The sequence below is a fragment of the Thamnophis sirtalis genome, unplaced genomic scaffold (assembly GCF_051295495.1).
Source record: "Thamnophis sirtalis isolate CommonGarterSnake01/CBP01778 unplaced genomic scaffold, rThaSir2_p1.2 scaffold_15, whole genome shotgun sequence".
In the NCBI taxonomy this organism is placed as follows: Eukaryota; Metazoa; Chordata; class Lepidosauria; order Squamata; family Natricidae; genus Thamnophis; species Thamnophis sirtalis.
The window spans coordinates 15,662,333-15,690,022 of NW_028261395.1; the positions used below are offsets into that span (position 1 = coordinate 15,662,333).

General features: G+C 40.7%; 1 protein-coding gene across 1 annotated transcript in view; it reads right to left on the reverse strand.

Moving 5' to 3' along the window:
• The window catches only part of CDHR1 (cadherin related family member 1), a 44,798-nt gene that overhangs the window by 14,549 nt on the left and 2,559 nt on the right, over positions 1 to 27,690 (reverse strand). The window contains exons 3-14 of the mRNA XM_014060069.2: positions 23,080 to 23,225; positions 21,579 to 21,629; positions 19,703 to 19,792; positions 18,900 to 18,986; positions 16,475 to 16,591; positions 16,162 to 16,305; positions 11,803 to 11,881; positions 9,258 to 9,358; positions 7,523 to 7,726; positions 4,713 to 4,865; positions 3,562 to 3,726; positions 2,554 to 2,621 (exon numbers count right to left, since the gene is read on the reverse strand). Coding sequence (XP_013915544.2) covers positions 2,554 to 2,621; positions 3,562 to 3,726; positions 4,713 to 4,865; positions 7,523 to 7,726; positions 9,258 to 9,358; positions 11,803 to 11,881; positions 16,162 to 16,305; positions 16,475 to 16,591; positions 18,900 to 18,986; positions 19,703 to 19,792; positions 21,579 to 21,629; positions 23,080 to 23,225 — 1,405 coding nt within the window. The remainder of the gene's footprint in view (positions 1 to 2,553; positions 2,622 to 3,561; positions 3,727 to 4,712; positions 4,866 to 7,522; positions 7,727 to 9,257; positions 9,359 to 11,802; positions 11,882 to 16,161; positions 16,306 to 16,474; positions 16,592 to 18,899; positions 18,987 to 19,702; positions 19,793 to 21,578; positions 21,630 to 23,079; positions 23,226 to 27,690) is intronic.

Genomic DNA, 27,690 nt, shown 5'->3' on the forward strand with positions numbered 1-27,690 from the left:
ACATACCTTCCCATGGCTATCTTCCATTACACAGTAAAGTGCAATGTCCCAGATGGCCATCATAAACGTTCCCCCAAAAGGTGATGGGATCACAGGCATTTCGGTGCCAGGAAATGAGTTGTAAAATATCGGTTGTCACAGGCACTGTCAATAAATTGACTCCAAGGCCCGCCCCCTCCTCCCAATTGAATGGCAGTATCACTTTTAGGGATCTGACAAGCATCCTATAGCTCAGAATCACTACTGTCAACATTATTATAGGTTAGAGATGATATATTACCTAATTTAGTTGCATAACCCATTAATTATTTTTCAGCATATTCAAAACAACATACCATTAAACTTTTTTTACAGGATTTCCTATTCTACAAATCCTTCAGGACCACTACAATAAAGTTACTTTTTCAGATTTGAGACTCACTGAGGCTATTTTTAGGAATTACAAAATCCATTTTTAAAATGGAAAGACACAGGATAGTCCAGTTGAAGAGCTGAATTTCCTGACTTGAGGAGAAAAACTTCATAATATGGTGGAGTTGGGAAGGACCACAGGGACAATCTAGTCCATAATCTACTCAGATTTGGTTACCAGTTAAATAGTATGATCCTGGATAGAATAATTCTATTCTATTCTATTCTATTCTTATTCCAATTCCATTCCATTCTATTTGTCTCCTCTGTCTATCTATTTATCTAATTTATCTTCTATATCTATGTAACAGTTCAGTTCAGTTCAGTTCAGTTTATTTCATTTATATGCCGCCCTTTTCCCCTGAAGGGGACTCAGGGCGGCTCACAACTCAACCAGGGAAGGGGAATACAGACAAAAAGAAATGTAAAAAAACAGAGCATAACAATGCATAATTTAAAAACATACAACAGCCATATCATTCGAGACGGGGGCAACAGCTCTTTAGCCGCAGGCCTGTCGGAACAGCCAGGTTTTAAGGGCCTTGCGGAAGGCCTGGAGGGTGGTGAGGGTTCGAATCTCCACGGGGAGTTCGTTCCAGAGGGTCGGAGCAGCCACAGAGAAGGCTCTCCTCCAAGTAGTCGCCAGTCGACACTGGCCGGCGGATGGAATTCGGAGGAGGCCTAATCTGTGGGATCTGATTGGTCTAGTGGAGGTAATTGGCAGCATAACTATATGGTAACTATATGTGTCTGCCTATATATCTTTCTCTCTCTCTCCCTTCCTCCCCCCCCCTCTGTCTCTGATAGTTTATGGGAAGCAATGCTGTCACAGAAATGTCATGTGCATCAAGTCTTCACACAACAAACACATCTTGAGTTGCATGTTAAGGAGCTCTCTCTCTCTCTCCCCTCTCCCCCCTCTCTTTATAGCAATAGCAATAGCAGTTAGACTTATATACTGCTTCATAGGGCTTTCAGCCCTCTCTAAGCGGTTTACAGAGTCAGCATATTGGGTTCCACCACAAAAGCGCGTAGGACAAAATCGCGCTCGACAAAAGCGCGCTGTGACGTCATCACAGCGCGACGAAAAAGTTCAAAAAATGTAAAAATAAAGCGAAAACCTTACCCTAAGCCCCCCAAACCTAACCCTAAACCTAACCCTAAACCTAACTCTTAACCTAACCCTAAACCTAACCCTAAACCTAACCGTTAAAGTAACGAAAAACCTAACGCTAACCCTTAACCTAACGCTAACGCTAACGCTCTAAAGCTAACCCTAACCCTTAACCTAACCCTAACCCTAAACCTAACCCTTACCTTTATGTGAATCGGCTTGGTTTAATTTAATTTTTATTAATTTTTATTTGAATTTTTTGATCTTTTTCGCCGCGCTGTGATGACGTCAAAGGCGCGATTTTGTCGATCGCGCTTTTGACGGGTCACGGCATATTGCCCCCAACAATCCGGGTCCTCATTTTACCCACCTCGGAAGGATGGAAGGCTGAGTCAACCTTGAGCAGGTGAGATTTGAACAGCCGAACTGCTGAACTGCAGTCAGCTGAAGTAGCCTGCAGTGCTGCATTTAACCACTGCGCCTCTACACTTTCTTTCTACTCCAAATGGAGACCTTCAGAATGGTAGCAAGAAATACTGAAAATTGCAGCATGAAGCATGAAGTTCATCAGATCTACAGATTACAGAATGAAAGGGCGAAGAAGACTATTTTTTACTGATTGTTCTCGCTCTAGGATTGAACAAGCAGGTTTTGCATTTAATGTCTTTCAGACTCTTCTCCGTATCTGCTCCACTCTGGAGATTGCAGTTCAGAAAAACTCTTTCAGCAGTTCACCCTTTCATTTCAAATAATAGGTTTATAATAGACTTTGATATAGACATTTGATCTGAGCAGGAGAAGGGAATCAGGAAACTTTGTTCCTTCCTTGTACCTTGCCCAAATTAGAATAAGATTGGAAAGAAAGAGAGATGCAAATTATCCTGCTGGAATATGATGAGCCATTTTCTTTCCTTTTAGTACTCCTCACATATGCATTGATGTATTTCCCCTTAAAATATCCTGTTTATATTAAAATTGTATATATTTATATGAGTGTATGCTGGCAAACAGGCATATTGCAAACTTACAGATCTGCTCCTGTTCCATAAATTGAGTATTTTAATTCACCCCAGAGGCCTGAATCTGGATCAATTGCCTGAGGAAGAAAATAAAATGATTGTGATGGGAAGTTCATGAGATTCATATTATACAGTTCTGAAAATTGTTTCATACCTTGCTGCGGAACAGATCATACTAAAGATTCAATATCAGTTTACATGTAAGTGTAAGGTATTAAAATGGCTATTTTTTCAGGGATGAACAAATTTGGGGGAGGAATTTTTCTTTCTGCTACTTCTTAAACCAAATCATCACTATAATATATCCTCGGGAAAAGAGGAGGAGTCTGCTTAATGTATCTGCTTCTTTTTGCAATTTTTGGAAGGTTACCACGCCTTCTAAAATATAGGAGGTACTGGATTTGATTAATGCTCATTGATTTCGATGTGTTGATAAATATAACAAAGGATGACATTTTTGAAGAGAATGATGCCAAACAGCTACACTACCAAGTAGGTTAGAACACAGAAATCAAAATGATAGGGTAGGAAGGGACCTTGGAGGTCTTCTAGTCCAATCCCCTGCTCAAGCAGGAGACCCTAGACCATTCTGCCTAGTCTTAAAAACCTCCACTGATGGAGCACCCACAACTTCTGGAGGCAAGCTGTTCCACTGATTAATTGTTCTCACTGCGAGGAAATTTCTCCTTATTTCCAGGTTGGCTCTCTCTTTAATAATCTTCAATCAATTATTTCTTGTCCTGTCTTCAGGAGAATAGGTGGACCCCTAGTTTTCCATGACAGCCCCTCAAATATTGGAAGACTGCTATGATGTCATCCCTTGTCATTCTCTTTGTTAGTCTAGACATACCCAGTTCCTTCGATAGTTCATAATATGGTTTGGCCTCCAGACCCCTCATCATCTTTATTGCTCCACTCAGCACACTTTCTAGGGTCTTAACATCTATTGTGTATTGTGCATTAATAGGTAGAGTATTAAGGAAGTTGTAAGGCTTTTAAAGAATGGCATGTACTTACAGTTACAGCAACTACATTGGAACCCCCGGGAGAATTCTCTGGGATCTTGGCGATGTAGTAATCAGATGAAAATTGGGGGATGTTATCATTTGTGTCCAAGAGATGGATCACAATATCGGCCGTTGAACTAAATTTCTCAGGTGTGTCCACTTCTACTGCAAGAAGCTAAGGCCGTAAACAGAGAAGTAAGAATTTGCTCTTTTAAAATATATGAAAGGCTTTCCTTTCTAAGAGATTAACATTGGTGTTCAAATGGTTATAGGGAAAAGCCATAATTCATTGTCATGTTTTGGATCATTTTCCTCCATAAATAAATGGACCTCTATAATGTTTTTGACTCATACTGGGACCTCATTTATTCAGCTGTAGGACTTGTGAGCAAAGCAGGTCACATTTTAGGCCACATTTATGCAGAACTATTGAAAATATCAAAAGATGGTGCCAGCTTTTAAGCATTATCATGTATATGGTAAAAGAAACAGATAAAGGTTTCCAAGAGTTGTTAAAAAAGAAGTTTGAAAGTGCAGGTGTGTAGTAGCATGTAAAAGTGCATCAAAAGTCACCTAATGTCTGGCCTGCTTCTATTTGGGAAGTTTGCCTTCTCAACTGATCAAATCAATTCTGTTCCTCAGAGAAATCCAAAGTAAAATGTCCTTGCAATAGTCTCTCCCTATGAAACTGGTCATGAATTACCTTGGCATTCTCTGATGAAAACTTACAGGTTAAGCGTATTAGAAATACGAGATCCTACCATTTCAGAGATATCCATATTTTCCATGTAAAATTTAACATGTGGATCTGGTCAGTGAGCATTTCAGAATCTTTCAAGTGTTTTAATCTTTGTTTTTCCTGTTGTTCTTCTCTAAAAGGTTTGAAGTTCTGAGCTCAAGGCAGTCCCTAAAGTCCTTTCCCAATTGACAATTCCATTCGGTTTTTTCCTTGACAGTGTTTCACTTCTTATCCAAGAAGCTTCAAAATGGAAGAAGATTCTTAGATGGGAAGCGAAATGTTTTCAAGGGGAAAAAAAAGTCCAGGGGAAAAGCATCTTTGGGACAACCGTGACCTGGATGAAGTTAGAAGAGCAAAAACAGAGTCCATTCCCTCTTTTTAATTCAAGCGTGAACTGAAGAAAGTAAAAGTCATTACAATACCTTGAAGGTTAACTCCTGGAACTTTTCGTAATCGATGGCAGCAGAATTTTCCACTATTATTGTGACTTGGGCTTCATTTAGAACTGTCTGAGGGACAACACGGAAAATTCCTCCGAGCCCAACAAGGTGGAGGTTAAATTTAGCATTTGCTCCCTGTGAAGAAAAGCCATGAAAAGAATTTAGTTCTGGTTATGGTGGCATGAAAGAGCATTGCTCCACTTCTCATGCAGTATTTGTCCATAAACAAGGTGTGCTCTCTTTATACTTCATTCCCATGTGCAATGGCCACCTCACCCAAATTTCTTTCCATCAGGATTTCTGTACGACCCCCAAGACAGGTACTTTAAAGTGACACAGTGGGATCCTTGCTGTTCTCTGAGCTTGGTGATTTCCTTGCAGACATTTTATTACCAAACTAGAAAACATCATCAGTGTTAGTAAGGAGTGGGTTTTGCAGAGTGGAGGAGGAGAAGGAGAAGAAGGGGGGAGAAGACGAAGAAAGGGAGGAGAAAGAAAAAGAAAGAAAAAGGAAAGAAGGAAGGAAGGAAGAAAGAAAAAAAGAAAGAGACTATGATGTTATTGGTGCTCTGAGCTTGGTGGTTTTCTTGCAGACATTTCATTACCAAACTAGGCATTATCAACAGTGCTAGGTGCATCATCAGTGCTAAAGTAACACAGTCAAGTGCTAAATAACTTCTCCACACTCTGAAGTGCATTTTCAAGACTGAACCCAAAGCACTGGATCACTTGTTGTTTCATAAGGTGCAGGATGAGACCAGCTTGGCATCAGCAATAAACAAATCAGGCAAAAATGCATCAAGAATAATGATGTTTTGTAGCCTCCGCTTCAGGATGCAGTTCTATTTCCATTGGACTGCTTTTTGTCACAGGAGCACCAACTGTTTATTTATTAAATGTATTTATTTATTTATTTATTCATTTTACCGGCCACTTCTTACCTCTGGTGCTTTACAATAACAGTTGTGAGATTCTGTCCCAAAAGTTATTATTTTTCACTTCAGGAAGGACACTAAGTTTTCCATTATTTAGTTATCACACTTCTCTTGCTGTCCATCTCATGAGGGCCACTCTGAGTGGCATGCAGTGAAATAACGGAGACCATAGATAGCCAGTTGATGTAGTGGTTAAAGTATTGGGCTAGAAACTGTGAGTTCCAGTCTTCCTTTAGCCCTGGAAGTTGAATTATTTTGAGTGGCCCAAAATAAAGAGAGAATATAAGTCTACTAAAAAAAAAAATAGTGTCATGTTGGCCCAAAGTTTAATTATGAACTCCTTGTCCAAAGACTAGATTTGATTTTCAGTCACTGCAAATAGTACACGTAGATTAAGTAAGCAAATCTGAAGTTTTCTTCTGGGGTTAGTTCAGGTTGAAGCTACTCTTGAAGGTTTCCATGGCAACCCTTATCACTTTTTCTGGGGGGAAGCTGCAGAACACTGGGAGACCTTCAGTAAATTATTATGCAAATGAATCTTAAAGGAAGCAGCACTTAACCCAGCTATGATTATTTTTCAAAGTCACAATCTGGGATGGGTTTCCTGCAGAAGGATTTGGACAAGAAAATGAAAGAAGGAACCAGATAGTGGATATATTTCACCAAGCAATGGAGCAAATTAGTGATGCTATCATCAAGAGAGGGCAACCTCGACCCAAAGAAAGGCCATCAGGCTTCCTGGACACTATTAAGTCCAATATTTGTTTTCAAAACCAACCTAGAAACACAGAAATCTATAGAAAGCTCAAATCTCCTCCCCACGACTGAATGTGCATGACAACATCCTGATGGTATAGGGAGTCAACAGTCAGCTCTATCTGAATTCCTTGGTGAACACCGGAATGTGACATCAACCTCTTCTCCAAAGAGCCTGAAGGCAGGACAAGAAGCCATGGATGTAAACCAAACAAGGAGAGAACCAATCTAGATCTAAGGAGAAATTTCCTGACCATGAGAACAATTAACCAGCGGAATGACTTGCCTCCAGAGGTTGTGGGTACTCCATCACTGGAGGTTTTCATGAAGAGACTGGAGAGCCATTTGTCTCAAATGTTTTAGGGTTTCCTGCTTGAGCAATAGCAATAGCAGTAGACTTATATACCGCTTCATAGGGCTTTCAGCCCTCTCTAAGCGCTTTACAGAGAGTCAGCATATTGCCCCCAACAATCTGGGTCCTCATTTTACCCACCTCGGAAGGATGGAAGGCTGAGTCAACCCTGAGCCAGTGAGATTTGAACCGCTGAACTGCTGATCTAGCAGTAGCCTGCAGTGCTGCATTTAACCACTGCGCCACCTTGGCTCTTAGGAGCAGGGGGTTGGATTAGAAGACCTCCAAGGTCCCTTCCACCTCTGTTATTCTGCTATTCCATCCTATAGCCTGTGATATTGCCATGCAAAAATGCAAGGGGTGGAGCTTGTACAGTGATGTCTTAATGTGTTTTTAGTAACCTGATTATCATCCCATGGATGGTCATGTTTGGAAAGCAAGCAATGGCCTTAAACAGTGGTTTAAGTATGGTGGTATGTTTTTTTCAAGTTGCATTTTTTTTTCATTTGCTAAAATGGTTTTGATGATTTCAGATTCTACATGCTTGATAGCCTGTTTATTTAACTGATTTTCTTGTGCTTTTGGACCCAGATAGCATCTTAGGACTGTGTGAATCACAGCATTATGTTCACATGCTTATATGAGATGGGATCCTTTGGTTTTGCAAACCAGGCTTTAGCATGTAGCATGTTGTGTGAACCCAGTCCTGATACTAGGAGCAGGAAGATAGAAGTTGGATACCTACTGACCTGATCTGAATCATTGACCATAATTTTGAGGCCCCTCAAGGTTTCACCTTCCAGTGGGTGCTCATAGATGGTCAGCTCAAATTGGTTCTGTGGCCCACTTTCTCCATAGAAGGTTGGTGGGTGATTGTTAAGGTCTACCATTCTGATGATGACCGTGGTGGACGAAAGAGCAGTTTCGTTGTCTTCTGAACCAATTTCGGAAGCCTATGGCAAACAGGAAAGAAAAAAGATGAGGAATCTTGCCCTCTCTACGTCCCTTGTGGTCTTGTGTTACCTTGTGGATGCTGTTCCTTCTGCAAGACTTCTGTGACAATAGTAATAGCAATAGTAGAATTTATTTGGGAAGCCAAGTAGGAAATGATGCAGCTGTTAGAACCCACAATAATGTTAAATGTATCATTTTTGCAATGGTGTCATAACATGCATAAGATTGGATAGTGGGACAGGCGGCATATACATTTAATAAATATATAAAGGCTGCTTTCTGCCACTTGCAGATGCCATGAAACCAGATAAATTTGGATGAGAGCAGATTAATTACTCAAAAAACACATGAAGATAGCTTTGTGCCGAGGTGGCGCAGTGGTTAAATGCAGCACTGCAGGCTACTTCAGCTGACTGCAGTTCTGCAGTTCGGCTGTTCAAATCTCACCGGCTCAAGGTTGACTCAGCCTTCCATCCTTCCAAGGTGGGTAAAATGAGGACCTGGATTGTTGTTGGGGGCAATATGCTGACTCTGTAAACCGCTTAGAGAGGGCTGAAAGCCCTATGAAGCGGTATATAAGTCTAACTGCTTTCTTTAAAAAATAAAGCTCTAATGTTCAAACAAGTGATAAGATGAAATAGTTATTTACTAAAATCTTTAGTATAATGAGATCTTTCTTCTGCTTTTGGTTAACCCCCTTTCTTTTTAAAATAATTATTAAAATTTTAAGCCAGAAAGATAAAAACTATAGAATATAATAATTAAGAAAGTGAGGAGGGAGGGAGGGAGGGAAGAAGGAAGGAAGAAGGAAAGAAAGAAAAATAGAGAAGGGAGGGAGGGAAGGAAGGAAGCTGAGAATGCAGAAAAAAATAAACAAGAAATGACTTCCAGTTTTCTTCTGTAATATTGTAAGTAGAAATTTAATTTGACCTCTTACACTATGGTTAGAAGATAACTTTCATTTTTCCCATCTGCTGTTTTTTTTCTAATAATCACACCCATTATTATTTTCTGTTTCACACACAAAGTCTCTTTCATGTTCTTTCCTCTTCTTTTGACTCAAAATCACACATGCTGTTTAAGTTGAAAGTTGTTAAAGATGCAAAATAGATATCTCATTACCTCAACGTGTGCTCTGACTACACATTCCCTTAGAACTGGGGTCTTGAAAACAGATATTTTTTTGTCCTGGAGTGATCTCATCATCTTTAACATGCTGTATTTTTTTTTTGCTTGTGCTGCTTCCTAAAACCTAGTTGAAACACTTTCCTGACCTACTTTAGTTGCATATGAACAAATTTAGCTATTTATTCCATAATTTTTTTTGGGGGGGTCATGATTAAATAACATCAGGGTTCTGTTGTGTCAATGATCTTTATGGTAGATGCAGTACAGACTGATGTTCTTGATGCTTCAGTTCTCTGGGGAAAAGTGTGTGCTATTTTTACAGATGTTGAAATCTGCACAGTATAAATCCAGCATAATCATGGCAAGACTAGAGGTTTATGGTGAGAAAGTAAGACAAAGTACCTGGACCTTCAGTTCATATACTTCTTTCTTCAGTTTAGTTGGGTTTTTAACAACAGAAATAGCTCCCGTTGCATTATTTATTTCAAATGAACCTTCACTTCCTGTGAAAAACAGAGATATGCAAGGTTAGCCCTGGAAATTTTAGTTCTCTGGAAAGAAGAGCCACACAATCCTGTTGTCATGATGCAACTAGTTGAATCCAGCAGTGAATGACCTTGGATGGGGTCCTACCACAGAACAATGAAGTTACGTGGATTTCCCCAAAGGCCTTCCTGTCTGGAGAATTTGACGGGATCCCAGAAATTATCTAATGTCTGTGCCAAGGGAGAAGATCATCCCTCTATTAAATCTGAAAGGTGAGCAGAATCCAAGAGGTACCGGTAATCTGTACTCAGATAGTTTTCTTGGTTCCTGAAGACAGGCATGAAAGCAGTCTTAGATTTTTAAGAAATATTGGTTTGGACGTAACATAGAGATCATTTGAGCATATCTGCTAAAATAAATAGGCTTCAAGATGGCTACAAATGAATTAGATTGTGTTCCTTTCAGCCTGTGCTAAACAGAATTGCATCCTCATTCAGCTTATTGTGATGAAATGGTCATTCCTTCTTCTTTCAAAAACATTTTTCTGCTCAATGTCTTTCTGAGAAAAGCAGAAGATATGTGTATTTTTAAATTTCAGTAAGTCGAAGGGAAGAGATTTCAGGACCCTGAAGAGCAATAAGCAAAACTATCTCTAAAAACCCAATTTAGGATAGAAATAATACTTTTTCTCAAACAAAATGGAGACTATGAATAATAAACCCTGTTTCCTTCCCTCCTAGAGAGCTTCGGCTGGGTTGGAGGAGAGATGGACCCAGGCCCTAAATCAGCAAGAGACAGTGGCTTTTGCTCAGAAGGGGAAATCAAGAATGTTCTTATTCTTCCTAGAGAAAGGGCCCAAAAACAGAATAACACAGCTGGAAGGGACCTTGGAGGTCTTCTAATCCAACTCTTTGCTCAAAAAGGAGTCCCTACACCATCTTAGACAAATGGTTGTCCAATCTTTTCCTAAAAACCTGCAGTATTGGAGCACCCACAACTTCTTGAGGGAAATCGTTCCATTGGTTGATTATTCTCATTGTCAGGAATTTTCTCCTCGGTTCTAGGTAGCTTCTCACCTTGATTACTTTCCATCCATTGTTTTATCTCCTGCCTTCAAGTGCTTTGGATAATAGGTTGACCTCCCCACTCTTATTTGTGGCAGCCCTTCAAATATTGGAGACCTTGGAGGTCTTCTAGTCCAACCCCTGCTTAGGCAGGAAACCCTACATCACTTCAGTCTTTCTTTTCATTAAACTAGACATAGTTGTTTTTTACATTTTCATGCAAGAATACCAAATTGGTAGTAGGGAGGTGATGTAGCATCAACTATAAGTTAGAAAATGTGCCAATGTGTTTGGAGGAGAATTGGGAAATGTATTTTTGTGCCTAGCAGAGTCCCCAAAGAATCAGCAGTCTGGTGGACAGAGACTGAATTAACTGTTTTGGGAAAATGGGAGCAGCAATGAGACAAAATAAACTTGACTGATTCACACACAGGAAGAGCTGTGATTTTCCATCTCTTCACCGGCCCAGTTGGGGCTGGAGTTGGGGAGTGGTTATAGTTTTGATGATGTTAAGTTCATTTTTAAATGAAACACATTTTTCTAGTGAGTCAAGCTTAAAAAGGCACGGATGGTTTTCAGGAACTGGGCCATTCAGTGGCAAGGTTTCTGAGGGGAAACCTGAAATGTGGGAATTAGGCATATTCCTAGCATTGAAGATTGTCCAATTTTTAGTGAAGGATGAAAAATCACAAATCACCTGCTCCTCCTGAACAGTAACAACAGAAGTCTGGAAAAGCAGAATTTGTGGATAAAGCTGTCCTGGATCTCTCTCTAAAGCCACTCTAAGGATCCAGGCCCTACCTTGGAATGCCAAAGTATCGGCTATATGAAGCTTAAGCTGATTAAAAAGAGAGAACATTTTTAATTAGCAGATGTATAATTATACCTCCCAGCCATGAGAACATCTCTCATAATAATGATAAGTGAGAAGATTTAACTTTCACAAGTTTCATTTGTTGTGCACATTTCTGGAGGGGGAAAAACACACACTCTGTTACACACTTTTTGCAACAACTTGAAATCATCCTTATGTCAAGTATGAATGTCTTCTAATTTGCCCCAAACCAACCAACATGTGAAGGGATAGGAGTCAGAAAGTTAAACCCTCTTGCAAACAACAGTTGCTTTTAGGAGCAAGTGGTTTCATTTTTCCAGGCCGATGGCTGAGTTTGTGATTCAACAACAAGCCTAAAGCAACACAACCACCAACGCAGGGGATTTGGTGAATCATATGAGGTCACACGTTGGGCAAGTGCAAATTGGAAGTGCATACACAAACATTTTCAGAATATTTTACAGCAGTTGCCCTAGGAAATCATTCTGGTAGGTATCGTCAAGGTTCTCTTCTTTCCTCTACCTAGCTCAGTTATGTCTTCCCAGTTACACCAACCACTTACCATTCATAATGCTGTAATATATGTCATTAGGTATTCCCCTGTCTCCGTCAATGGCAACAACAGTTATAACTTCCGATCCCTAGGGAGAAAAAGGAAGAAAAAAATCTTTATATCGAGAGGCCTAATTGTCAGGATTTCCTTTGTCAGCCTGGTACTTTCCTGGCATCCCTCCATCAAAGGGGAAGGGAGGGGGAGGCATTTGGGAAAATCCACACATGTGTATCTATTAGTGGAAAATGGGGTCCTGACATGTGAAGAAGTCCAGAGCTGTTTATACTGGTTATGCTGGGCATCTTCAAGGCCACTTACCCTGGGTGTGAAATTCCACCAGCCTAAACAACCCAGAGTTTCCCACAACATTGCAGGGATTGGGTGGCCATGGGCCAGACATTTGGGGGTGGGTGGGAAAGGAGAATGATGGGTTTGGCTCTTTGTGTCAGTGAGCAGGAACTTCAGATTCTGCCTTCACTTTCCTGCAACCAAAATCTTTGGTAAAAGTTCTTTTTCACTTCATCAACTGGAGTAAAGAGTTTGCTTTCCTAAACGATGGTTTGGGGGCGGGTCTGACACTAGTGAAGTAAAAAGAATGTGAAGTGTTACTCTGAGGAGATGAGATGGGACATCATAGTGGTAGGGGAAACTTGCAAACGTTTTTTGGAAGGAGACTAGACTAGACTAGACCAGACTAGACTTTTTTATTGGCGAAGTGTGATTGGATACCCAAGGACTTTGTCTCTGGTGCATAAGCTCTCAGTGTTCATACAAGCAACATAGTGATAAGTCATAAATCATAAACCACAAAATACAATTATAATCATAAGATACAAACAGCAAGTGAAAAATAAGAAGATGAGAATGATGAGAAGATGACAAAGATAATAACAACACAGCGTGCTACATGGTTAAATATCCTTTGGTATAAGACAGTACTGTGGGATCTAGGTGTTCAGCAGAATGATGGCACGTGGCGGGGGGGAGCTATCTTTGTGCATGTTGTTTTGGCATGCAATGCCCTGTAGCAGTGTCCAGTTTATGTCCAGAAAATGTCTGTAAATATTTTCTCAACCCTCTTTTTGGCTCGTGCAGTATACAGGTCCTCCATGGAAGGCAGGCTGATAGCCATTGTTTTTTCTGCAGTTCTAACTATCCCTTGAAGCCTGTGCCTGTCCTGTTTGGTTGCTGTGTCAAACCAGACAGTTACAGAGGCACAAATGACAGACTCAATGATTCCTTTGTAGAACTGTCTCAGGAAATCCTTGGGCAGTCTGAGCTCTATGAGTTATATTGTACTGAAGCCCAAAAGTCAATGTCCTGATCTTTGGGTTTCAAGATGACTATCAATATTTCTATATATGTCTAGGCTACTTTTAACTCAGTTGAGATGTTAGCTTTCAATGTTCAGTCCAACATGGGACCATCAGAGCTCCAGTTGAGACATCTGAAGGTCCAGGATCATGTAGAAGGGTCTATGTGGACATAAAACCTCTGCTTTGTCTTGAAGACCTAACCATGAAATCCTGGAAACTTTAAGATTCCTGAAATGCTTAGGCAACTGAATTACTTTTGTCTAAAAACCATTTGTCTAAAAAGAAACGTGGATGGCTTCTGGTGTCTCCTTGCCTGATTATGTTTTAATATGGAAACTATCCAAATACTGAATTGGAAACTGGAGATGGTTTAGTCCTTCTGCCTAGGCTGGAGATGAGATTGATCTAAGGACCACACAGCTGCGTGAACACCACACTTCAAGAAAGAACAGATCAACACTGGAAATGGTGTGTTTTTGTAGGGGTTATTCTTCTCTAAATAGTCAATCCTTGATTCTCATGTATGTTCAGCCTGCATCTGATTAACTGCTCTTCACTACACACATGATGATGACTTATATGTTTCTGAAATATGTGACAAGGAAACATGACTGCCTATCTTGCTTGTCCTGGAGGTATCAGCACCTGGTATTCACATCTTATCAATAGATAATAAATATATTTTCCCTCAGAGCTCATTAATGCTTAATTGCATTGTTTTCTTCAGTGGTTTCCATGTCAAAGTCCTCTATTTCATTGTTAGGGTGTTTCCAGATCACTGGTTAATGGTTATATTAAGTTAATTATTATCTTTCAACATTTTATTGCCACAATTACAAAGTGAAAGAAAGACACCTCCAGTATTCCCAGAAATTTGCCATCTGATTGGGAAAACTATGTAAATATGTACAGTAAAATATAGTGCTACAAAACAGAAATGTCTGCAACACAAGATTTAAAAAAGTAGGAAGAGGAATCAGCTATAAATAAAAGTTGGGTGGCAAACTCCAGAGCCAATTCACACACTGGCCTGGACTCTTGGTTGATTTTAAATCCATTTGTAGTCTTGCAAATTAAAACAGGATTAACCAAAATCTCATAGGCAGTGATAAATTGGACTTGTATCTCTGCTGAGACTAAATCCTGCAGTTGGACTGGATTATTTGTTCTCTTTTCCAGTTTGCCAGATTGTAGTAGCATGGAGGAGTGTCCTTAGAACTAAACATAAAATTACATTCTTGCATTGTATCCATGTATAGAGCCGAGGTGGCGCAGTGGTTAAATGCAGCACTGCAGGCTACTGCTAGATCAGCAGTTCAGCGGTTCAAATCTCACCGGCTCAGGGTTGACTCAGCCTTCCATCCTTCCGAGGTGGGTAAAATGAGGACCCGGATTGTTGGGGGCAATATGCTGACTCTCTGTAAACCGCTTAGAGAGGGCTGAAAGCCCTATGAAGCGGTATATAAGTCTACTGCTATTGCTATTGCTATGTATATTGCATGTATTATAGCAATGTGAATTCATTGCAGAAAGAGGCAACTTTTTAAATACCATTTTTATCCTCTCCCTTCTATTTCTATTGTCTAGCTGAGAGTTCTTTCAAACTTGGCAAGTTTAAGAGTTCAACTCCCAGAATTCCCCAGTAGCATTAAAGCCTTAGTAAGACCACACTTGGAATATTGCATCCAGTTTTGGTCACTACATTATAAAAAAAGATGTTGAGGCTTTGGAAAGAGTGGAGAGAAGATCAACCAAGATGATTAAGGGCCTGGAGACTAAAACAGATGACAATCGATTGCAGAAATTGGGTCTGGCTACTCTAGAGAAAAGAAAGACTATGGGTGACATGATAGCAGCCTTCCAATATTTGAGGGGCTGCCCCAAAGAAGAGGGAGTCAACTTATTTTCTAAAGCACCCAAAGGCAAGACAAGAAAGAACAGACGGAAACTGATCAAAGAGGGAAGCAACCTGGAACTAAGGAGAAACTTCCTAACTGGGAGGACAATTAACAGGTGGAAGAGAAATTGCCTTCAGAAGTTATGGATACTCCATCACTGGAGCCTTTTAAGAAGAGACTGGACAATCACTTGTGTGAAACCCTATAGGGTCTCCTGCTTGAGCAAGGGGATCGACTAGAAGACCTCCACGGTCTCTTCCAACTCTGTTATTCTGTATACTTGTCTCTTTTTCATGCGTGGGACAACCATGGATTATATACCGTAATAGCTTCCCCAAGTCCCTCTTCAATGGTTCTTTCATATCAAGGTCATTTCTGAATTGCAATACAATGGCTCAATGGTTTTCCATCTCCTGTTTTAGCAGAATCTCCCTGTGCTCTTCTGTTGTTTCTACAGATCTGCTGAAGCAGCAGGCTGAAAGAAGTGGTGGGAGTTTTAGTTTACTTTATTGTCATTGCACATGGTACAATGGAATTAAAGGGACGTCAGCTGGCATTGTGTGGACATTCTGCAAATACAGACCTCTTTACATCTCAGCCATTTTGCTTTGAGTTCCCCTTCCAGAATCCAAACAGACAAGAATATTTGTAGTTCAGAGTTGAACTGTGGGGTTCTTTTCGCTCTCTGAGTTTGGTGGTTTTTCTTGCTGACATTTCATTACCAAACTAAGTAACATCATCAGTGCTCAATGGGAATGGGATTTATTCTCTGTTTATGTACAAGTGGCTTGCCCTGTCAGTATTGGTGGGAGTGGTCTTAGCAGTTGCTGAATTAGGCTATGGTTAGCTTGTTTGTCTCAGTTGATAAATCTTTGTTTCTTCTACCCCACTTCCCTCTAGCATTGATGCTATTACCTAGTTGGATAATGAAATGTCTGTAAGAAAACAACAAAGCTCATGGAGCATCAAGGACCCACAATCCTCCTCCTCCCTCCCTCCACCTCCTCCCTCCTCCCAAACTCCCCTCCCCTCTAGCACTGTTCATGTTACCTAGTTTGGTAATGAAACGTCTGCAAGAAAACCATCAAGCTCAGAGAGCACCAAGGGACTCCATACTGTTTGGGTGGGGTAAACAGGACCCCCATAATACTCACCACCAGTGTGTCCTCATACACATACCCATAGTAGGGTGTGCCCACAAAAATTGGTGGCGTGTCTTGAATATCCTCAACATTGATTGTGATGGTAGTTGTGGCTGAAAATACCTTGTGATTTCCACGAAGCTTTCCCCCACCATCCTGGGAGTCAAAAATAATTCCAAGATTGTTATAAACCACTGGATCAACCCACAATTGATATAGGATCACTAAGTGATCACCAGTTTATCATTAGAAATTGTACCATTTCCCATGATCTGCACACCTGGTTTGGCATTACAAGTTTACCCTTTTGAGGAATCTATTTTACCTTAGCCACTGCAGTCACGAAAAAAGTTCTTGCTTTTTCGTAGTCGAGGCTGGTCCCTGTTTTGATGCGAAGGACACCACTGTGACGATCTATGGTAAATTTATTTGTATGGATATTCTGGAAGAAAGAAAGAAAGGAAATAAGAAAGGGAAGGAAGGAAGAAAGAAAGGGAAGGAAGGAAGGAAAGGTGGGAGGAAGGAAGGAATAAAGAAAGAAGGAAGGAACAGGAAGGAAGGAAGGAAGGAAGGAAGAAAGAAAGAAAGAAAGAAAGAAAGAAAGAAAGAAAGAAAGAAAGGCAACATTGCACTGGCTATAATCAACTGGTTTTTCAAGATAAGACTCTCTCAAGTTGAACTTGGCTTTCAAAGACATCATTAAGACAGTCATTTTGGGCAGACAAAGGGAAAGGATCTGGCAAAGACCTTTAGGAGGAAACGTTGACCATCTCTACCCTGCCCATCTTCTATTTGGCAAAAACAAATCCCAAAGACCAGGAAGCGGGACATGTCCCACCACCTTTTCACTGCTCTCCACTACATTAGATGCAAGACATGTTCTTTCCTTCTGCAGGAGAGAGAAAAGGACATTGAGAGTTCAAGGACCTTTTATAAACAGCATTGATTGGTGATATTTCAGAGAGAGCCTTCTATTTATGGAACCAGCTGAAGGACTCAAAGGTGCTTTTTCAAAAGTTTTTCCTTGAAGACATTTTGCTTCTTCAGTTCTTCAGAACAATGGTTGTTCTTTGGGACAACCATGAGTTGGATGACCAAGAACCTTTGTAGATACCGGTTCTTTTTGCTGTCCCTTTCCTAATGCTTGTGTGCAGCCCTAACACCCTGGCCAAATTTTCTAAGATCTACAGTAGGAAGAAAGGATTGGTGACCTCTAACAACGTTAGTGGCTCTAACAATGTAAAGAAGGCTGTGTAGCCCTCAGTGTTCTCCAAGCACCCTGAGATTCAAAAGGGACCATTTTCAGTTGCATGAATTTTCTTTTATTTTCTTTCAAATATAATCGAAGAAACAGTAGAAGGTGGGAAATGCTTGCATATCTAATCTAACCCTGAATCCCTAATCCTTTCTTAAATGACAAGTTCACCCCAAAGCTCCTTTTAACATCCATGGTTATTTATGGAGAACATTAGGGAGAGAACAATGGTTTAGATTCCTTACCCCCACAAGATAATTTCTCACGTCCAAGGACTTTTGGATGGCAGAGGACTGTGGGCTATTTTTTTATGTATTAAAACATGGATTTCCTAATTTTATAATTTTCCCCTTCTATTCCTGTTCAGCTCATCAAAACCAAAGCAAGATAAAACACAACATAGTAATTCAGATTTTAAATTTAACTTACAATACAACCAGTAAGAAAGAGAAAAAATCCAAGTCAGTGTTAAGCAAAAACAAACAACATTTTTCAAAAAAATTCAAAGAAGCAGAGATCTCCTAAGGTGGTAATAGAGACCTTGGAAAATAAATATGAATTTAAACATCAGGATGAACCTGTGAGGAGGACTCTGTTTCAACAGAAGAAGAATAAAAACCCAGAACCCCTGAAGACTCCTTCGAGAAGGAATGAATTGTCTTCCTCTCTATCTCGGTCATGAACAAAATAGGGCTTGGCTTGCGTGTTGCTCCTATTAAGCAGATTACATTTAATCCTCCTTAATCCTCTGTGTGCTTTCAAAAGAAGCTACTCGATCAGTTGCCCTAGATCTGCTCCCATGCTACAATAATTGGTTTCTTGACATTTCCTAAGTCTTTAAATTAGGCAAGAAACAACATTATTCTGCCATGATATTTTCTTTTTATCTTGTAAATTGTACTGGTTTAGATAACAACCAACTTTATTTTATTTGGATGTTTAGTTTTGGCAATGAATAAACTCATATCTGTGGTCCCTCCTTCAAAAATGAACTCCCCCACCACTAAAAACAATAAATGTGAGGTAAATCCATTAGGGTCCAAAATGGGGAGTGGGGAAGGCTACCTCTAACCTCCATGCATTCCCAATATATTCCTGTGTTTTCAGACACATTGCTCTTAAGTCAGAATCAGAGGAAATCAGCTCCTGATCAGAAATCTCAATGTTTCTGATCTCTCTCTCTCTCTCTCTCTCTCTCCCTCCCTCTCTCTCTCTCACAGCCCTTCCTCTCTAGAACAGCATCTCTCTGGTTTCCCCCCTGATCATCTTCTAACCACCTTTCAAAACCTGACTGTTCTCCCAGGTCCCGGGTGGAGCATCATGAGCCCAAAGTTGTGCATCTGTTTCTTCCAGAGCTGCAGAATCCGTTTCTTTTTTATCTTTTTGTTCTTTACTTTTTAAAACCCGCAAGCCATCTGGAATGGTTGGTCCCCTTCTAAGTTGAATAAAAGCCAAACGGCCCAAAGACTCTGTGTCTTTTAAGCTTTAGCTTTACCTGCAGGAAATAGTTAATGCTGCCTCCTGAGCCTGTGTCTCTGTCCACTGCTTCGATTTTGAAGATGCTGCTCCCAACCGGCATGTTCTGAAAATCCAGAAAAGAGTTGAATTGGGCTTGAAAGCAAGAACGGCAATAGCAAGAGATGGGATGCAAGAATAGAGTGGCCGAAGGTGGCCAGGTTGGAGAAAAAGTAGGTGAGAAGAAACAAGTAATAAAGGAGAAGACCCCACTGCCTAAATGAGAGTGCACTGGAGAAGGAAACCATGAGAGGTCCTACTGAGATGAAACCAACAAACAAATGCAAGGAATGTATCGTCTTCTCCATCCCCACTAGCTTCACAGTGATGAAAGGAGGAAATAGGAAAGCAATCTGTTAGTTGTAGATTTCCCAAGAAAAATCACATATGATAATTATGTAATATTTGACAGACATGACTTGTAGAACTGGACTTTCTCAAATACATGTATATGTTGGTTAATACAAACCCAATCACACAGCTCCCCCCCTCCCCTCCATCCCTACCTCTATCCCCTCCCCCACTTTTGTTCTATATAATTCAAGATAGTGGACATACCTAATAACCAGGTGAGGTGGGTTGGGCTGAGAGAGCGAGAGCAACTGCTCCAATGCTACCCAGCTGGCTTTCATTGCTATCACAAGGCTAGAGCTTACAATCTCCTGGTTTCTAGAGCAGCATCTTACCACTAACCAAAGTGGCTACCATATGAGTGTGAAAGCTTTGTCCTTCATGCAGCTTCATCATTCCAGCCATCCAAGAGCCCAAGCAAAACCCACCAACCTCTTGGACTTGAACGATGTAAGGCGTGTTGATGAATTCTGGTCTCTCATCATTTGCGTCTGTTATAACGATTCTGACCTTTTCCGCCACCTAAAATTGAACATGTGAACAGTTCAGGCAGGCAGGCAGGCAGTGTGAGTGACACACAGTCCTGTGCATGCTTGCTTGCTTATTGCATCCTAGTCTACTGGTAATGGAAGAAAGAAATATGGCGGTAACAAAGGACTACAGTATAAAGATGGAAAAATACAGCCTGGAGATTTAAGCAATTGGGATAGTAACAGCAGTGAGTCTTCCGAAGATCTTATTGGTTACATTCAAGGAAATTAATTATGTTCAGAACAAAAGAGAAAAATGCAAATCAATGGCTTTTTTTAAAAAAACCTGAACATTTCCTTTTAAAGGAGAGAATAGCTGAAAAGCAAACGTCTTAGAGGAGTTTCAGATCAAGCAGCAAAGTCTGAAAGATTTCTGAGATTTTAGACAATTCAGTGCAAAAATACCTCAGCTAAATTCCATGTGAGAGACCTTTCAATTTCTCCCAATATGTGAAACCATAGAGTTGTATTGATCATGCTGAGCTATAGCTGGTTTTAACTAGACTATTGTCAAAGCCATCAGAGCATAGATCACACCCAATACTAAGCTAGAAATCACAACTGGAAAATGGCAATGGCTGACTTCACAGCTCATAGCGAAGCCAAAATTAAACCAACCACATGATACCTTGTGTGACATTTATTTGAACAAGAATGTAAGGACACAGCCCTGTTAGTACTGGTTTTTCTGGGTGAAGTCAGAGAATAGCTCAATAAGGATTTGGGAAAACTCCAGGTTGGGACCCATGGTCCACACACTCCAATTAGCATATATGCAAAAAATAAATTTAGATTCGTAATAGTTTTGAAGACCAAATGAATGAGTGGATTAAAGAGCCCGAGATCGGATGGACATAAAGTTGAAGTCAAAGCACTGAATTTTCAGGATAGTCTCACGTTCACCCAAAGAGATAAGTATCAACAAATGCAAAGAATTTTGGATCATGTGGAGACATTGCCTGAACCATGTTACCCTCTAATGATCTTCTTTCATTCCTTGAGTAAAACAGCTTCTTGTCACAAAGATCTTCTAATGTGAATGTTTGGCTTCTGTCTGATAATCAGAAGCTGGACTGAATTTATAACTATGGAATCGGCTTTTAAGTTATTTATCCTGGCAATGATCCAGGTAGCAACACAAGGATTCATTGTCACCCAGATTTGAAAATAGATACGGGATGATTCAATTTGCAGTTTGAGAACAGCAGCCCAAGCAGGGATGTGTGACCCAGTGAAGATGGAGCGAGGCATCTTAGAACAGGGCTTAAGATCAATCAATCAGGGTAGAGCTGGAAGGGACCTTGGAGGTCTTCTAGTCCAACCTCCTGCTCAAGCAGGAATACCATTCTGAACAAATGTCTGTCCAGTCTCTTTTTAAAAACCTCCAGTGATGGAGCAGCCACAACTTCTGAAGGGAAGCTATTCTACTCATTAATCGTCCTCACTGTTAGGAAGTTTCTCCTCAGTTCCAGGTTGCTTCTCTCCCTGATTCATTTCCATCCATTGTTTCTTGTCCTGCCTTCAGATGCTTTGGAAAATAAGTTGAGCTCCTTTGTGGCAACCCCTCAAATACTGGAATACCTGCTATCATGTCCCCCCTGGCCCTTCTTTTCTCCAGACTAGCTAGACCGAATTCATGCAACTGTTCTTCCTGTGTTTTAATCTCCAGGCCTTTAATCATCTTGGTTGTTTATTTGCTTAGGTGTGAAGCAGACTTTCATCTCTACGAAATGGAACGTCTGTAATGATTGAAAGCCCGTTTCTCTTGATATACTCACTGTGCTTAATCCATCAGAAATATTAACAACCACTTCGATCTCGTCTTGTGTCTGAGGATGTAAAGAAGGGTATATTTTAGCAATTGTTCATAACGTACAAACACCTGATTTCTCTTCGCTTTGGATTTAATAAAAAATAGGCAACGCAATCCCGCAACATAAATGCTACAGTGCAAATTTACAACAGGAGTGTCTGAATGACTCCCCAGAACCAAGCCCTGGAAGTTCAACAGGGCTCTCAGATCCCTGACTTGATCCTGCTATACAGATGGAGAGGGGGGGGGAGCATGGGGATAAGCTGTATTTTTAAACTCTTTTCCTGGCGCCTGAGCTCCCTGCAGGGTTCTCACTTTCTTTGGAATGTAATAAGGAGAGGGAGGCATGTGGATTGTTTAAGGCTCCTTATCTGTTTCTCAGGACGGCCATTACAAAAACATCTTTACACCTGTGGATTGGCTGAATCCCCATCCGGACTGGAGGGAGGGATTCTAAGGCCCTATTTCTGCAGTTTGCAAGGGAATTTAGAGTCTGCTTCGCCTGTCCTGCTATCCCGTCTTCTTAATAAAAGGTTCCTTCTGAAATACCACGTTTTCAAGAGTCTACTCTTTCTTGGGAAAGGAGGAGAAGCAGGTCCTGACAGAAAACAGAAAAATCCATCTAATCTTACTTCAAGGCAAATATCTCCATGGGGTAGTCCTCAACTTACAACCACGATTGAGCCTGAAATTTCTGTTGTTAAGTGAGATATTGGTTAAGTGAGTTTTGCCCCATTTTGTGACCTTTCTTGCCCCAGTTATTAAAGGAATCATTGCAGTTGTTAAGTTAAGATAAGATGGTTAAATGAATCTGATTTCCCCTTTAAGGTTGTAAAAGGGGATCATACAATCCCAGGACATAGCAACCGTCATAAATATGAGTCAGTTGCCCAACATCTGAATTTTGATCACGTGGCCCTGGGGATTCTGCAAGGGTTGTAACTGGGAACTTCTGTCCTGTCCCTTTTTTTAGGGCTGTTGTGACTTCCAACAGTCACTAACCAAACTAAAAGGACTCCCTGTATCCAAATTACCCCACAAAAGGAGGCGGCCATGAAAAATAGCACAAATATTTGTCATAAGGAGGATCTGAGGATGCTGGGGGTATCATTACCATAGATTCAGCTGTGGATAGCAGTATAAGTGAGGATGCCCAGTGCTCAATAATGGGGAAAAGACATTTGAGTATTTATTTTAGCAACCAAGGTACATTTGGCTCAAACCCCTCGAGACAGGAGATGCACTGAGCATTCCTCTCCTCCAGCAAGGATGATGCCTGTGAATGTAACAGGGAGAAGAGTTCTAGACTGCAGCTCTGGAACTTCTTTCAAACAATAGGAAATCTCTAATCATCTGATTTCCTCAGCACCATCCCTTTTTGAATGTTAAATAGCCTAATTCACACCAAGATCCCTACCGCAGCCATGGGAAAATAAGATTTCGAAAAAGATTCTTCTGGGTCATACCTCCCGATCAAGCTCTGCAATCAGGGTAACATTTCCAAAGTTTTCATCCACGGAGAAGTATTTTCTTGCTCCGGCATCAAAGGTAATGCCATAGGTTACTGGATCTCCTTCCGGATCTGTTCCATTTAGTGTATAAACATGCGTGCCTACAACAGGAACAGTTTTTGATTGTTATTTTCATTGTACAGCTTCTCAAAGGTTTTTCAAATCTTTTGGTTATGAATTGATGTTATTATTGTTAAAACAGCTATTATGGAAATTATGCTAATCACTAATTTGTAATGTCCATCACTCTGGAAAGTCAGTTCTGAAGTTCTCCATCTATTTTGGATTATTTCTGTAGCACTTAATTGACCAGGTGCATCTTTCTGTGCCATCGAGTCTGATTTGACTCCTGTCAACTCTCTGAAAAGATCTCTGCAGGGTTTTTTGGCAAGATCTCAGAAGTGATTGGCCATTTCCTCCTTCCTAGGGCTGAAAGAGTGTGGCCGGTTCAAGGCCACCCAGCTGGCTTTCTGTCTAGGATGGGACTAGAACTCACGGTGTCCCAGTTTTTAGCCTGACACCTTAGTCACTGCACCAAACTGCCTTCACTGGTTCCATCGACCGACTGAACTTGACTGACCACAGAAAAGCTAAGCAAGACCAGGACTGGTTAGTATTTGGATGGAACTCAAGGTGGAACTCATTCCTCAGAGTTTTACTTGCAACAATCGTTATCTGAGATAGGTTGGACTGAGAGAGAGAGAGCTTCCATATCTAAGAGTAGGTTTCAACTCTCTGGGGTGACAGTCCGAATCTTGATCACTACACCACACTGATTCTCCTGCTCTCGTCTTCTAATGGCTCAGTCTGGAATTACTCATTATTTTTTTTAAAAAAAAACAATGAGTAAAAATAAAGCTGGATTAGAACATTTAAAATGAGAGGAATGGTGTCTTCATAAGAAATTATCTCCCAGATAATTGAGGCCAGTTGAAATGGTTCATCAATTATTTGTGGTCAACTGGTTCTTTGGAGAAAGACACTTCCGTCCAAATTATCCAAGCATAATTTCCTTGACTAAGGAAGGTTTCAGAACCTCATTGTTATGGGGCAGAAAAATGCTGTAGGAGACAAGTCGAGGTATGTATCGAAAAGTGTAATTCAAGCATTGTGAGAAGCCTTTTAGACTCAGTCTCAGTTTGACGCTCATGGAGATTAATTGAGCTGTTCAATCATATAGAGATGAAGGAAAAAATAATAATGTGAAATGCAAAGTCTTATCTCCAAGACAAATGATGGACATGGCTCTATAAAATCCTAATCCTAATGTGATGATCCTAATCCTAACTAACTCCGATGATGTTACCTAGTTGGGTAATGAAACGTCTGCAAGAAAACAACCAAGCTCAAAGAGAACCAAGGAGCCCTCATGCCAACCCTCAGCTACAAATATTCTCTTTAATTGATACCCAATCCTCACCTTCAGCACGTTTCCTGACCCCAAGCAGGAAAGAACATTATGGGGTGAAAAATGTGAACCCCTCATAACCATGGATTGTTATGGATTTTTTAAAAAACAGTGTTATAAGTCTGACTTATAGAAATAAGATTTTTTTAAAAAAGAATTGAATTTGTCCATTTATTGGGAAATTCAAGGACCTTTCAATACTTACACCTGACCACACCACAAAAATGTCCTCCCAAAACGTCTTTTTTCCTGCTACGTTCCCAAGAAGTCACTTTCAATCTGTTTCTAGTTAAAGAATCAGGCAGGGTTAAGCCATTCAGCCCTGGGCTGGTGTTAAATTTGTCCTTCCTTCCCTATTCTGACACCATCCAAGAGTGCATGAATCATTGGGTAATATTTATATTCCCAAAAAGAGAGGTGATAAAAAAACAAAACAAAACTGGAAATGGCAACAGGGATAGCACATTTTGTGCTTGTCAGAGGTTTTTGGAAAATTGTGGATGGCTAGAGAGGCCTTTAACACCACAGTGGGGAAAGACAGAAGCATAGAATCAAAATCATGTAAAGTATTAGTACCTCTTTATAAAGTCTTAGTAAGATCACATCTGGCATATTGCATCTAATTTTGGTCACCACATTACAAAAAAGATGTTGAGACTTCAGAGAAAGTGCAGAGAAGAGCAACTAGAATGATTAAAGGCCTGGAGGCTAAAACATAAGAAGAATGGTTGCAGGAATTGGGCATGGCTAGTCTAGTGAAAAGAAGCATCAGGGGAGACATGATTGCAGTCTTCCAGCATTTGAGGGGCTGCCACAAAGAAGAAATGGTCAAATTATTCTCCAAAGTACCAGAGGGCAGGACAAGAAACAATGAATAGAAACTAACCAAGGAGAGAAGCAACCTTTAACTAAGGAGTAATTTCCTGACAGTGAGAACATTTAACCAGTGGAACACGTTGTCTCCACACGTTGTGGGTGCTTCATCACTGGAGGTTTTTAATAAGAAACTGGACAATCGCTTGTCTGAAATAGTATAGGATCTCCTGCTTGAGGAGGAGGTTGGATTAGAAGACCTCCAAGATCTCTTCCAGCTCTATTCTGATTATTGATTGATTGATTGAATGACCCTAATACTCACAGGGAAGCAGAAATATTTTACCTTCACTGCATTGAAGGGGTTTGCTTAGCAATGTGATGAAAACTATGGGAGCATATGAAAGGTTAATCTGTGTGACCTCTTTCACACACAAAAAAGGAAATTGTTCTTCAGTAACAGCCCAAAGAAATCCACTGGTTTTGCTGAAGTGACCTCCTGCAGATAATTTGATGCTAGACTTGCTGCATGCAATCAGAACGTTAATAAAACTGGAAAGGTTGATTTCTCTATTTCTAGATCAGACGTGTCTTGCTGATAATTTTTACACCCTCTCAGCACTGACTCTCCATATCATTAACACTCTGAGAACATTTTCCTGCATGGAATTAACACCAATTAAAATCTATCTTAGCAACTCTTGCTGAAAAGAAGAGAAAATTAAAATTAAGGCTTATCTTTATGAGTCCAAGTGAGACTCCTGGAGAAAAATGTTCACGAAAAAGTCTGCACCAATGGACCAGAGAACTTTTCTCCCTTGTCCATCAATGAAGATTTAATGGTGTAAATTCACCCACATTCCCAATGTAGCAAGCTATAAAAGAACCAATAAAGGGTGGAAGAAATGCATGAAGTGTTTTTAGAAACCACATGTCCTTCCATCTTGGAAAAAAAATGTAGACTGCCACAGGCTAAGAAACTGGTAGCTTTGCACCATCTACATCTGTTCCCAGAAGCCGTCTGCCTGGCTTGAAAATTCCTAAACTCAAAAAGATTTTTCTCCTACTACATTAAAGGATATCAAAACTGGGTTGTCAAACCTCGTTCGGATGAGTTTATTTTTCTAGGAGATGTAGAACATGTATATCTTCCTGCCTTTTTGGGGGGGGGGGGGAAACATTCTATGTTATCTCAAAGGTGCTTTTTTTAAAGGCAGCTGGACTTTGTTTTTTCCTTGAAGACATTTCACTTCTTATCCAAGAAGCTTCTTCAGTTCTGATTGAATGGTGGAGGATGGAAGGATTTATGTTCCTTGCAGTCTTCTCATCATTAGCTTTCTTTCTGAGAGTCGTTGAGGCAACCTGGAGGTTTATCTGTCCCCTCAGGGTCACCTGAATAGTGCAAATGGGTGAGGGATCTTCTTGGATCAGCTAGACAAACCGTGTTGTAAACAGGAGAATCATTGTATTGTATTGTATTGTATTATTTGTATGCCGCCCTTCTCCGGGAGGACTCAGGACGGTGAACAATTCAAGGGGGGGAAAAAGGGGAACATAAAAGACAAAATACAAATAATAAAAGTAGACAACAGTCACACAACCATACATGTCGAGAGGGGAGGGAACTCATCACCCCCAGGCCTGCCGGCAAAGCCAGGTTTTGATGGCTTTTCGGAAGGCCTGGAGAGAGGTGAGGGTCCGAATCCCTGTGGGGAGTTCATTCCAGAGGGGCGGAGCTGCCACAGAGAAGGCCCTCCCCCAGGTAATAGCCAGGTGGCATTGGCTGGTAGATGGCACCCAGAGGAGGCCAACCCTGTGAGATCTAATGGGTCTGTGGGAGGTAAGAACAATCATATCCCTGCCCCTCTGTTGAGAGAGAGGGGGGCTTTTCAGTCTTAATGTAGATGGCCTCTTTGACCCCTCTTTCAAACCAGAATGGTCCTCTAGGTCCAGAATGTGGACGTAGAATCCTTCTATCTTCTGGTACCAGACACTAGCAAATGGTAACAGAGATTGACAGCAGCTAATGGCTAGGCATGGCTTTGAAGCTCAGACGAAGGTAAAGGCTAGCAAAAGGAACAGAAGCCATTTGGTGTAATAGTTAAAGGTGTCAGGTTAGAAGCCAGGAGAGCAGAAATTCTAGTTCTACCTTAGGGACAAACCCAACTGAGTGTCTTTGGGTCAATCATTCTTTCTCAGCCTCAAGAAGGAGGTAAGAACAAGCCACTTCCAAAAAGGTTCATACAATGTGGTCATGAAAGCCAAATATCCATGTACACAACTGGATTTTAGCTTGACTTGAAGACGACTTTTACTACTGCAAGAAAATCCTTTGCTTTGTTCCA